Genomic DNA, 13,685 nt, shown 5'->3' with positions numbered 1-13,685 from the left:
CGAACCGGCCTTGTATAATGCTATTATTCTCTCGTTTTGTTGGCTGAAATTACTATACACTACCATGACCTCAAATTTATACACCACCATTACCTCAAATTAACTGTTATCACAAGTCAAGAGATCGAACATCAAACGTCCCATCTGTTTCACAGTTCTCGTCCGAAATCGACAAGTTCCCTTTCGCTCGCAAATCCATCTTTCCCAACTGAATGGTTCATTTCAGATTTACTCGCGCATAAACAGCGCAAAGATTTCCGCAAATCAACAGACGTGCTTCGGTCTCCGGCACAATACTATCACCCAGACTTGTCGTCTGCTGTCTGCAAAGCAGACGACAAGCCAGCGGGAACGCCCTTGATTCTGATTGGTCGAAGCTCGTGATTGGCTCGTGCTTTGTTTTGTTTATAGCATCGCCGTACGCTCGATCACTCATAGGATCAACGAGAGCAACAGCGAGTGCACGCACCATCGTTCATCGGAATCATTAGACTGTTGGTTTGCGTTGAGTTGCCGTGGATAAATCAGTTACGGAACTAGAAGGTTAGTGGAGTGTGTTTGAAGGTTATGTGGTAAAACACGCGGCTGATAAAATATCAGCAGTGGTTTACTCCACAAACCCAGTGTAATCTAGCTCAATATTAGTGCACGTGGTCTTAGAAAACGAACTCGCTTGTCAGATCTGGCTTGTTGCGTTGTCAGTAACGATGCTTCTTCGTCGATGTTTTTTTTTCGATGTAACATTAGATGAGTAATTGTTTAAATGTATATTTTTTTATATCTTTATGTCATGCATTTATTTGTGCACAGTTAGTGATTTTTGTATATATATATGTACCCGATAGGTTTGTAGTGATAATTGTAAATATAAGTTTCCTGGTGTCATATTCCAACCGTCGTCATATTGCAGCTTTAAGAGTGACGCTAGACATTTTGAAGTTGTCCCTGATTTGTTGCTATTCACTGATACCGGAAAACATGATATCCGCCTTAATTCAAGTACGAGCACTTGTGTGAAACTATTGGATACAATATGAGCAAGCAATCCGCTTTCACAACAAACACATAACTGTACACATCTAATGTTGATGAATTTAACCAGTTGTCGTCATCATCTGTCATCAAAGCAACTCCTGATATGCTGTGGTCGACCTCATGACTTCTCTTTTTGTGTCAAGTGCAATTGTGGATATGTGTATGTACTATTAATATGAATTCAGATTTTCACACGCTTAGTAGCAGCGAGTTTTATTTCTAATGAGGTAAATTCGGGTCAAAACGGCGATAAAATCAGATTTCATGCATCGTAACTTCAGCTGCGAAACCGATTCCAGTGACCTAGTTTTTCCCGTCTGTTTTCATGCGACGTGACCCAAATGTGTTTGTTTACAGCGACAGAATGAGGCACAAGGGAGACAACTCGTGTGAAATCGAAGAACGGCTTGCTCGAGCAGCCGAGACAAGCTTGAAAACTAAATCGATTTCTCCTGTCCTGAGAGAAGAACTGAGACTGTCGATCTTAAACAGACGTCACGCCAACGGCCAGGAAGAACTCTCCGTCGAGTTCAAAAAGCCAGTAAAACACGATGTAAGTTCCTACTCGATATCTATGTTTACGGAAAAACATAAGCATATTTTTTTCATGTTATTCTTTTATAACCTAGAAACGTTAGCGTCGGATCCTAAACGATACATCTGTAATAGGGTTGATACTTTACATTGTGCGATGTCGTGCATCTGGCTCTATGTACACTGCAACCCCGATAGTCTGGAACCTGTATATTTGGTAACCCCGTCTTCTGGGCTATCTTTTTTGGAAAGTGTCCGTATACAAAGCGACGCCGTATCCATGACGCATGTGTTAATCTGGTTGATACACTGTGAACGTCCGGATACACGGGGTTTCATTTTATACAGTTTCCACAGCTGTGCTATGAACTCTCATGTGTTATGCGTATCGATAATTTATGTGTTTATGTTTACCTAAATTCTACGGTGTGACAAATCTCCGTTGAGCCTTCGTTGATATACAACGCACGTGACAGATTGAACCCATACCGTGACAGGTCGGATGAGGCCAAGTGGCAGTGTTGAACAACCTGCCTGCGACACCCATGTCGAGCTCTTGTCACAAGCTGTCGCCCATTTCAGAGTTCGCTACTATTTTTTTCATTTCTTTACTACTTAGGAAATATGTCAACTGCTGTTTTTGTTAATGTTATGGCGTCCTGATGGAACCTTCGTTGAATAAAAGCAATGCTATTTTCAGTTGACGCCAGCGGAGATCCAAAAGAAAGTGAGACGACGTGAACAGAACAGACGCGCAGCTCGACGTTGTCGGCAAAAGAAAAAACAAAAACAGGAGGGGACATTTGAGGTGAGCTTTTAAAAAAATTACAATTGAAGAGTGTATAACATTCATCCCCAGCGTCACTACTATCACATTAAATTTCTTTTAATAAATGGTACTTGGCTTCAGCAACCCACTTCAACTGGGAGCCTGTCACATGATGTATTGTTTGTTTGTTTGTTTGTTTAACGCTGCACTCAGCAATAATCCAGCTGTATGACGGCGGTCTGTAAATAATGAACTCTGGACCAGGCAATCCAGATTGATATCATGGGCATCGATCCACGGAATTGGGATCGATGGTATGCATCAACCAAGTCAGCAAGCCTGACCACCCGATCCCGTAAACCGCATCTTACGTGGCATAGTCGCATTTTATGGCATGCATGGGTTACTGAAAACCTATTCTTCCCCAGATCTTCACGGGTGGGGTGAATTACGATTGAACAGCGACGGTTGAACTATTTTCGCTTGCTTGCAGTACACTTGGTGTATACATTTAATTGGTTTATAACGGCCGTTATATATATATCATATTTATTCGAACCAGTGACGTCTATTGAAATTGCTGCATTATAACCGAAGTGCGAGTAGAATCGACGTCGAACCTATTTCGGGATTTGATCCCTGGTCTTGAACGTGACGAGCATGAGCACTATCAACTGAACCATGACAACAAAACAATTGAATTGTGAAGTATTTATGAACGATAATTTGTACGTTTAATTTAATGTAAAAATGTAGTTCCTATTCTTCATCCCTTTTTTGATTTTTCAGGGTTTGGCCAAAGTGATCGAGGAAAACCAATCCCTCGAGGCCGAGATAAATCTGCTGAAATCTGAAAAAGATGCAATCAAAAGGTTTTTGGAATCACATGGTGTTTGTGGTTCCGTGAAACAGGAGGCAGTTGACATCATGACGGCTGTAGTCGCAGGTAACGCAGAGGTCTCCCGAGACATCCCCCCCAGTAGCGTGGCCACACCCTCTCAACCGTATGACGCCCCAATGTCCGATGGACAGATTGTTAGTGAAATCGCAGATTGTTTACCTCAAGCCGTCGTCGACTTCTATCTGGAACATTCAACCAAGGACGAAAGCCTCTTTTTCGACTGCGGTTCAGACATGCGCAGACAGACAGTTTCTGTTTCGAGCGTTTCGTCAGAGGCTGATGCCTTCGGAGTGGAAAGTGACACAGACACTATTTTTACGACAGATCAGAGCGGAATGTCGGAATGTTCCGAAGATGAAGATGTTTTTCAACCGAGCGTTACTTGGAGCCTCACCGGAAGTCAGACCCTACCGCTAATAAATGACAATCAGAGTTGTCTCCCCCTGAACCCCTTCGGAGGTCTCTGTTCCCAGATATCCAATGAGGTGGATTCCTGTGAAGACGCGTCATATATGACGTATTGGAACTTATCAGAACCCTAGAAATATCAAAAACACTATATTCGTGTGTATATTCTTGCTAAGCATTTCTGGGTGTTTTGTCACCAACATTGCCATCAAATCATTACCGAATATTCTCTCAACTCTACTGGCGTTGAACAATTTCACACACTCCTGACGTTTTAGACAACATGAGTAGGTGTTCAGCATTGTTAGTGTGTGAACTTTGCCCATACACTTGCATCAACGTATCTACTTCCACGAGGAACTTCCTTTTCATTATTCACAAATACCGATAAAGTGTTCAAATATCCTGTTGGAGGAAAATGCTCAAAAGTCTTCTTTTTTACGAACTTTTGTCTCAGATCAGCATTTCAAATTTGATATATCTTGTTCGCAATCGCATACATATTGAACTGTCTCCTGTATCGCCGATGCATGAAATACTGACACCAGCGTTGTCTCAGTGCATGTGCACTACAGGGAGTGATGACTGGAGCTGACTATGTTTTACGGCCTTGTAATTATTAGCATTGCTTATTGCAGATGTGTACATATATTAGTTTCCAGTGACATTGGAATGGCATTTTTCCTGTATATAAATGACCTGTTAATGCACAGATAATCCACTTCGCTTCAAGTGCGCTTCACATCCCGTTCGTAAAACGTTCTTCCTCATCAGCTGTTGCTGACGACGCGCTCATTGTCTGTTCAGAGTTAATAATAATGTCTGTTAATGACACGAGAGATGTACACAATATACACACCAGGGTACCTGAACACCACGCGACTATACACACACCAGGGTACCTGAACACCACGCGACTATACACACACCTGGGTACCTGAACACCACGCGACTATACACACACCAGGGTACCTGAACACCACGCGACTATACACACACCAGGGTACCTGAACACCACGCGACTATACACACACCTGGGTACCTGAACACCACGCGACTATACACACACCAGGGTACCTGAACACCACGCGACTATACACACACCAGGGTACCTGAACACCACGCAACTATACACACACCAGGGTACCTGAACACCACGTGACTATACACACACCAGGGTACCTGAACACCACGCTATACACACACCAGGGTACCTGAACACAACGCGACTATACACATACCAGGGTACCTGAACACCACGCGACTATACACACACCAGGGTACCTGAACACCACGCGACCAATACAACGATCGGGTATCTAAATATCATGACTGCAAGTATTTTCCAGGTACCCGAATAACACTATACACAGTTGCAGGAAACCGAACAACACGACTATACACATTTGCAGGGTACCTGCACAACACGACTATATACAGCTTCCGGGTACCTGGTAAACGCACAACTACCACCGACTACCCATTTAAGTCCCAGACAAGTCAGCTGATTTCGCCCATGTTGGATGTCATACATTCCGTATTCATTATGTATATGAATCAAAGATGAAATAAAATATTCGATTCCTCTTTGGACTGTTTTATTAGTAAGAGTTCATATTTTAGGTTATCGGTGCAATTATTTTCAGTAATTCTCACTTGCCACTATGACTTTTCCTTTTTGATGATTGGCTAATTCCTTCCGGTTCTTCATCGCACTCCGGTGCAGTTAGTGACTCAGCATAACGCCACTGCTACAGGCTAATTTGCATATCACGTGACCGGACATTTCTCTTGTTTGTAAACAAACGCGCTTTTTCAGAAATCAGAATAGAACCGACTAATGCAAGTGTTTAGGGGCCCTTTACATATTGTTTTGCATAATTATATAGATATGCTACTAAAATTGCGACATTGAATTGCATGACAATGCATATTTACACATCAAAGTGACCGTATGGCGAGCTCTCAGTAGGGCTACAACGACAGCACGTGGGGCCGTACAACCAATGTAAACATATGATTATTACACACATAGAAATAGTTTTTCACGATTTAGGAACCAACGAGCACGGATATGGTGCTGACAACCTAGAAACATAATCGGTGCGAACCGGGATTCGAACCCACGATTATAGGTTTCTGGTGTGCCCAAGGGACGCAACTCTTCATAGCGAATTGCGGCGCCTAAGACAACTGGGCCACCAGCTCACCCTGCACCGGTTCGAAGATCAGTATCTCTCCTAATTTCGTAAGCCTAATGTGACAGCTGTAGTGCTCGCAGCTGTCTTTCTTAGTAAACAATATCCAATTTTGTCCATATTGTCCCCAAGTGTCCGCATTGAACCTAGGTGTCCGTATTGTCCCCAAGTGTCCGTATTGTCCACAAGTGTCCCCAAGTGTCCGTATGGTCCCCAAGTGTCCGTATTGTCCCCAAGTGTCCGTATTGTCCCCAAGTGTCCGTATTAAACCAAGATATCTGTATTGTTCCTAAGTGTCCGTATTGAACCTACATGTCTGTATTGTCCCCAAGTGTCCGTATTGTCCCCTAGTGTCCGTATTGAACCAAGATATCTGTATTGTTCCTAAGTGTCCGTATTGAACCTACATGTCTGTATTGTCCCCAAGTGTCCGTATTATCCCCAAGTGTCCGTATTAAACCAAGATATCTGTATTGTTCCTAAGTGTCCGTATTGAACCTACATGTCTGTATTGTCCCCAAGTGTCCGTATTGTCCCCTAGTGTCCGTATTGAACCAAGATATCTGTATTGTTCCTAAGTGTCCGTATTGAACCTACATGTCTGTATTGTCCCCAAGTGTCCGTATTGTCCCCTAGTGTCCGTATTGAACCAAGATATCTGTATTGTTCCTAAGTGTCCGTATTGAACCTACATGTCTGTATTGTCCCCAAGTGTCCGTATTGTCCCCAAGTGTCTGCATTGTCCCCAAGTGTCTGTATTGTCCCCAAGTGTCCGTATTGTCCCCAAGTGTCTGTATTGTCCCCAAGTGTCCGTATTGTCCCCTAGTGTCCGTATTGTCCCCTAGTGTCTGTATTGTCCCCTAGTGTCCGTATTGTCCCCAAGTGTCCGTATTGAACCTAGATGTCCGTATTGTCCCCAAGTGTCCGTATTGTCCCCTAGTGTCCGTATTGTCCCCAAGTGTCCGTATTGTCCCAAAGTGTCTGTATTGTCCCCAAGTGTCTGTATTGTTCCCTAGTGTCCGTATTGTCCCCAAGTGTCCGTATTGAACCTAGATGTCCGTATTGTCCCCAAGTGTCCGTATTGTCCCCAAGTGTCCGTATTGAACCGAGATGTCTGTATTGTCCCCTAGTGTCCGTATTGTCCCCTAGTGTCCGTATTGTCCCCAAGTGTCCGTATTGTCCCCTAGTGTCCGTATTGTCCCCTAGTGTCCGTATTGTCCCCAAGTGTCCGTATTGTCCCCAAGTGTCCGTATTGAACCTAGATGTCTGTATTGTCCCCTAGTGTCCGTATTGTCCCCTAGTGTCCGTATTGAACCAAGATATCTGTATTGTTCCTAAGTGTCCGTATTGTCCCCAAGTGTCCGTATTGTCCCCTAGTGTCCGTATTAAACCTAGATGTCCGTATTGCCCTCAGGTGTCCCTACTCTTCCAAGGTGTCCGTACTCCCCAAGGTGTCCGTACTCCCCAAGGTGTCCGTACTCTCCCAATGTGTCCGTACTCTCCCAAAGTGTCCGTACCCTCCCAAGGTGTCCGTACTCCCCAAGGTGTCCTTACTCTCCCAAGGTGTCCGTACTCTCCCAAAGTGCCCGTACCCTCCCAAGGTGTCCGTACTCCCCAAGGTGTCCGTACTCTCCCAAGGTGTCCGTACTCTCCCAAGGTGTCCGTACTGTCTTACCACTAGTTTTTCGTATCGTATCCAGCTGCCTGTAGAATCCCCTGGTATCCCATGATATAGCCTGTGAAGAACTTCTGAGGTGCACAGTGTCAGGGTACATCGCCCGGCTTTTTGCATCATAAGCGACCTTCCGTCATCTTCCATGGACCCCTCGTGTTCACCCCAATACATACACGTATAGTCAGGAAAAGCAACGTATATATGTTATATATTGCACGAACTGTTACTTGATAATAATCGCGCTAAAGGGTTTACGAATAAATTATCAATGTCAATTGACCCTGTCATTATTAAGATTGGATTGATGAATATATGGCATTCACATTGTTTTGACGGTCCATTCCTCAAAAGCTAACGTACAGAATAATCCGAATAGCTGAACAATATTTTGATAAATTATGTAAATAACTATGGTTCTGAATAATTCAGTTCAGAACATCATGTTTGCTTGTCGTAAGAGGTGACTGACGGGATCAGGTGGTCAGACTCGCTGACTTGGTTGATGCATGTCATCGTATCCCAATTGCGTGGATGGATGCGCATGATATCAATCTGGTTTGTCTGGTCCAGACTTGATTATTTACAGACCGCCGTCATATAGCTGGATTATTGCTGAGTCCAGCGTTAAACAAACAAACAAACAAACAAACAAACAATACATCATGTGACAGGCTCCCAGTTAAAGGGGGTTGCTGAAGCCAAGAACCATTTATTAAAAGAAATGTAATGTGATAGTAGGGACGCTGGGGATGAATGTTATACACTCTTAAATTGTAATCATTTTAAAAGCTATAAAATTGATTTGCTTCCAAGATGTCACTCTAAGTTAAATGTGTTAAAATGCACAGTCCGTTTAGAAGTACAAAAATAAGTGTGTTAAACAAATGATCTAAGTTTTGTTCAACATTTTCGTCCTCTGGGTAAAACCAACTTGTACAATATATTGCTGTAAATTGTAAATTATACATAATCTGCCCTGCTGCCATGGAACATAATTTGTATGATATTAATAAGGCACAGTCTGTGTCCTATTTGTCTGTCTCTCATTGCTAATAGTGAAGACAATACAACATTCTCTCTCAGTATTCACGTCGTATCATTGTCATTCGGTCCTGTATGTTGTAACCATGACGACTGTAGGTGAACAATTTGACAGATGTAGCACCTTGGGGGGTACATGATTACATTTGCTCATAGTCTTATTTCCTGATCATGTATCAATGTATTTTCGCGACAACGTCAAGGCTGATACGTGATAGCAGTTAAATAAGGAACAAGGCGGACGTTGAAGTACACTTACATTAAATTCTTGTTATAACTCCAATACACATTCATATATTCATCGAAAAAGAAACACATCAGTTGTAAAAAAACTTTCAAAAGAAAATGTCATGGATGGAGAATATTCCATGTTGCGCTGCTTAATATGAGTGAGTATTGTTTTACGCCGCTTTTAGCAATATTTCAGCAATATCATGGCGGGATCATAAGAAATGGGCTTCCCACTTTGTACCCATGTGGGGAATCGAACCCAGGTCCTCGGGGTGACGCCCGAATACTTTAACACTAGGCTACCCCACCGCCCCAACGTGACAATACAAACTACATGTGTTTACTGAAATAGTGACGTAAGAAAATAGTATTGTTTTTGTTGCAGTAATATGGAAAAGCCGTTTTTACGTGCAAATCATGGAATTTGTCAGGGTTCGCTTACGGATATTATTCAGTTTATGACGTGAAGTTTGAAAATCGTCATGCCAAGACTCGCAATAATAATACGATAAAGAATGTTATTGAATTAAACTGGTGAATGACAAGCGTCAGTGGCAAGGTATTTCAACGCTGCCCCAGAGCGCAATTTCCCGACTTTGGCCACGAGGTCACATGACACCACCAGATTTCGTCCAAGAACAGGGTACTCCGCATGGCCACGGGCGGCCTTGCAGCAGGACACTCATTTCAACGTATACAGGGTATCTCAAATTCCTGGTTTACGTCCATTATTTGCACAGATCATCCGAAAGAGTTTACGAGCTGTCGAAATCCGAGCAAGCATACCGTACGTTTTCATTATTGTAACTTAATCTTCCCGACGTCAGTGACTGCAGTGGTGTCGCTAACATCGTCAGTGGCATCCCCAACGTTTGCGTAACGTTTGGTTTAGTGACGCACACCGTTACTCTTCGAATGGGAGATGACCGCCTCCATGGTCTAGTGGTAGAGCGTCCGCCCGGAGAGCGGAAGGTCCGGGTTTCGATCCCCGACCGCGTCATACCAAAAGACGTTAAAAGATGGTACTTGTTGTTACCCTGTCTGGCGCTCGGCATTAAGGGGCTAAGACAAGGACTGGTCGGCTCGGAGTCAGTATACTGTGTCTGAGGCATGGTATCTCAGTGAGCTAGCACTATAAATCGGCATCAGTCCGGACTATTACAAGCACACACACACACACACACACACACACACACACACACACACACACACACACACACACACACGTCGCTATATAAGTGCAATAATCTTGGACGCGACGTTAAACCCCATTTCACTTCACGGCAAATGGGAGATGAACGGACCCGTGCGTAACTTTATACCGGATGAGTTATACCGGATGTTGCGCAAAAGTTGACGGTTTCGGTGCGAGAAGTGTCATGGTGTGGGGGCTATCTGTTATGGGCGAAGAACAGATCTTGTTTGTATCCAGGTGACGAGATCTCACGTTGTTCGGACCAAGCACCATTTTTCAGCATGCAACGCCGGCGCAACAAAGATCGAATCTGTACTGATTCCTTAAGAGCTCAGAGAAGTACTCTCATGGCTGACAAGGCCACCGAAACCCAACCCAATTGAGTACTTGTGGGATGTCAGACGTTTACGTCAACGGTCACAGAATCTGCAGCCCTGAACTACGCAAAGCTCTTAAGGAAAACTCGGCTCGATTCAACAAGGTGTCGACCAAAGGTTTCCTGGTCCCACGTGTCGTGCAGTCGTTCAGGCCAGTGATGGACACACACAGTACTTGGCTTTACGACTGCCGTGTTGGAGAGAGTGACGTAACCGACACATTCAAATATTTTCCGGTAACGTTTGATGAACCGTGTTTCACCTTGTAATCCAAACACATTCACGTCCCATGTAACGCTGTTAATGCCGTGAAGAAGTCACAGAATGAATCTCTTGAAACTGCGTTTCTTTTTGGGTAGAGTATATAGCTAGTGTTTGTAAGGGTACATGTGAATATGTGGGCGTGGCATGGAAGGGATACTTTGTTTAACACCAAGAAAGTGCTTGTTGTTGTGGTATGAGCGGAGTGCTTTGTTTAACACCAGGAAGGCGTATGTTGTTGTGGTATGAGCGGAGTGCTTTGTTTAACACCAGGAAGGCGTATGTTGTTGTGGTATGAGCGGAGTGCTTTGTTTAACACCAGGAAGGCGTATGTTGTTGTGGTATGAGCGGAGTACTTTGTTTAACACCAGGAAGGCGTATGTTGTTGTGGTATGAGCGGAGTGCTTTGTTTAATATCAGGAAGGCGTATGTTGTTGTGGTATGAGCGGAGTGCTTTGTTTAACACCAGGAAGGCGTATGTTGTTGTGGTATGAGCGGAGTGCTTTGTTTAATATCAGGAAGGCGTATGTTGTTGTGGTGTGAGCGGAGTGCTTTGTTTAACACCAGGAAAGTGTTTGTTGTTGCGGTATGAGTGGAGTGCTTTGTTTGATATCAGGATGGTTTTTGTTGTTGTGGAATGAGCGGAGTGCTTTGTTTAACACCAGGAAAGTGTTTGCTGTTGTGGTATGAGCGAAGTGCTTTGTTTGATATCAGGATGGTTTTTGTTGTTGTGGTATGAGCGAAGTGCTTTGTTTAACACCAGGAAAGTGTTTGTTGTTGTGGAATGAGTGGAGTGCTTTGTTTAACACCAGGAAAGTGTTTGTTGCTGTGGTATGAGCAGAGTGCTTTGTTTAACACCAGGACAGTGTTTGTTGCTGTGGTATGAGCGGAGTGCTTTGCTTAAAACCAGGAAAGTGTTTGTTGCTGTGGTATGAGCGAAGTGCTTTGTTTAACACCAGGAAAATGTTTGTTGCTGTGGTATGAGCGAAGTGCTTTGTTGAACACCAGGAAAATGTTTGTTGCTGTGGTATGAGCGAAGTGCTTTGTTTAACACCAGGAAAATGTTTGTTGCTGTGGTATGAGCGGAGTGCTTTGTTTAACACCAGGAAAGTGTTTGCTGTTGTGGTATGAGCGGAGTGCTTTGTTTAACACCAGGACAGTGTTTGTTGCTGTGGTATGAGCGGAGTGCTTTGTTTAACACCAGGAAAGTGTTTGTTGCTGTGGTATGAGCGGAGTGCTTTGTTTAACACCAGGACAGTGTTTGTTGCTGTGGTATGAGCGAAGTGCTTTGTTTAACACCAGGAAAATGTTTCTTGTTGTGGAATGAGCGGAGTGCTTTGTTTAACACCAGGACAGTGTTTGTTGCTGTGGTATGAGCGGAGTGCTTTGTTTAACACCAGGACAGTGTTTGTTGCTGTGGTATGAGCGGAGTGCTTTGTTTAACACCAGGACAGTGTTTGTTGCTGTGGTATGAGCGGAGTGCTTTGTTTAACACCAGGAAAATGTTTCTTGTTGTGGAATGAGCGGAGTGCTTTGTTTAACACCAGGAAAATGTTTGTTGCTGTGGTATGAGTGGAGTGCTCTGTGAGCATGTAACTTCATGGAGTGGAACGTCGGAACTCACCTGTCATGTTCTGCTTATTCGATATACAGAATAACAATCTAGGTTTTGAATATACAAGAAATACGAAGTTTGTAATTAATGCAACAGAATATTAATCGATTCTTCTATTCACCGACGCGTGCTCCAGATGTTGAATTACACTCAATAGCCTTTGAGTGACACACATTTTGCTGTTTGTGACGGTTTCGCATAACAAACAGTTATTAAATTCAGAAATAATTGTATACACAAATGAATATTACTCCACATCCGTAAGATGGCATGGGTGGTCCAACAGTCTATCATTTCGCCATTCCCCTATGCAGAGTTGATCAGTTGATCAGTGATCATGGTCACCCTCAAACCCGTTCTCGTGGCTATCACCGAGGTTGTTACGATGAAACAATCCGCATCACCAAGGACTTTCTTCCCACTTCAAGCTGACACGCCATAATATAAATAAATTAATATTTTAAGCAGGGTAGACTCACTCACCCAGTCACTCACTCACTCACTCACTCACTCACTCACGCACTCACTCACGCACCCACTCACTCACTCACTCACTCACTTACTCACTCACTCACTCACTCACACTCACTCACTCACTCACTTTGGGAATTTTTCACGTCAATGTCAGTTTTTGTTGGATACATTTATTTTCTGGTGTCCGTGATAGGTATGCCCTGAGGTCATTGGCCTCGTCCAGCCCCTGACCGACACATGGGCGTGTCCATCTAGCTTACAGCTGTGAACTACAGAAGCAGCAGATGCTTGTCAGTTGTCATCGCAACGTGTTTAAGGTCAATCAATAATTGCAAAAGAAATGGTGTGAATTTTTAGGTCACAAGTTAATTATATGTTTACGACAAGCTTCCATCTGACATCCTGCTAGGTAGATATACTACCTGAAGCTGTGATCGTTATTGATAGCAGAAACACGTGCAATATGTGCACACAATTACATTGACCTATCTGATCTATCAATGCTACACCGCCGCGGAGTATTGATTGCCGACTTGTCCTGAAATGATTTCTTTCAAATTACACACGGGTTTAATGTCTGAAAAAATAATAAAGGTTCTAATTACAGACAGTTTATTAAATACAGTGTTTAACTGTGATATACATGTTTTCTCTCTTACAGATACGCGTATCAAACATCCACAACAGATTTCGTGTTGTATTATTAAATTTGCACGTGCCGCATGTGCACGTGTAGACCGAGCCCTGGGTGAACTTGTAACATACGTACGCATTGGATACACATATATGTCCGCGAGATTATGTTCTCGTCATTGGTACAATTTCCCGTAACATTCTTCATAAGTACACTTATATATATGAACTTCATGTATGTAAAAACTGTACGTGTTTAGAAACTGTGTAATAACTGCGCTGTACCATTCCCGGCTGAAGGTGTCGGACAGGGGAGGATATCACAGACACTGATGGGA

General features: G+C 43.5%; 1 protein-coding gene across 1 annotated transcript; it reads left to right on the top strand.

Annotated features, from left to right (window-relative positions):
* The first annotated feature begins 395 nt into the window (after window positions 1-395).
* Window positions 396-5,234, top strand: LOC124121579. Its single transcript, XM_046484597.2, has 4 exons — window positions 396-543; window positions 1,393-1,588; window positions 2,270-2,377; window positions 3,128-5,234. Exons 2-4 carry the CDS (start codon window positions 1,400-1,402, stop codon window positions 3,779-3,781), a joined length of 951 nt encoding a protein of 316 aa, XP_046340553.1. The 5' UTR covers window positions 396-543; window positions 1,393-1,399; the 3' UTR covers window positions 3,782-5,234.
* Window positions 5,235-13,685: the final 8,451 nt, after the last annotated feature.

Source organism: Haliotis rufescens, unplaced genomic scaffold (genome assembly GCF_023055435.1).
Source record: "Haliotis rufescens isolate VD_foot unplaced genomic scaffold, xgHalRufe1.0.p SCAF_183, whole genome shotgun sequence".
NCBI classification, from domain to species: Eukaryota; Metazoa; Mollusca; class Gastropoda; order Lepetellida; family Haliotidae; genus Haliotis; species Haliotis rufescens.
The sequence above is the reverse complement of the archived record's forward strand: the minus strand, read 5'-3'. Positions and strand labels throughout refer to the sequence as shown.

Bases quoted from the DNA above. Each gene is read 5' to 3' on its own strand.
- LOC124121579 (XM_046484597.2), top strand. From the start codon at position 1,400: ATGAGGCACAAGGGAGACAACTCGTGTGAAATCGAAGAACGGCTTGCT. The intron at 1,589-2,269 runs GTAAGTTCCTAC...TGCTATTTTCAG, and splicing joins AAAAGCCAGTAAAACACGAT to TTGACGCCAGCGGAGATCCA. The intron at 2,378-3,127 runs GTGAGCTTTTAA...TTGATTTTTCAG, and splicing joins AACAGGAGGGGACATTTGAG to GGTTTGGCCAAAGTGATCGA.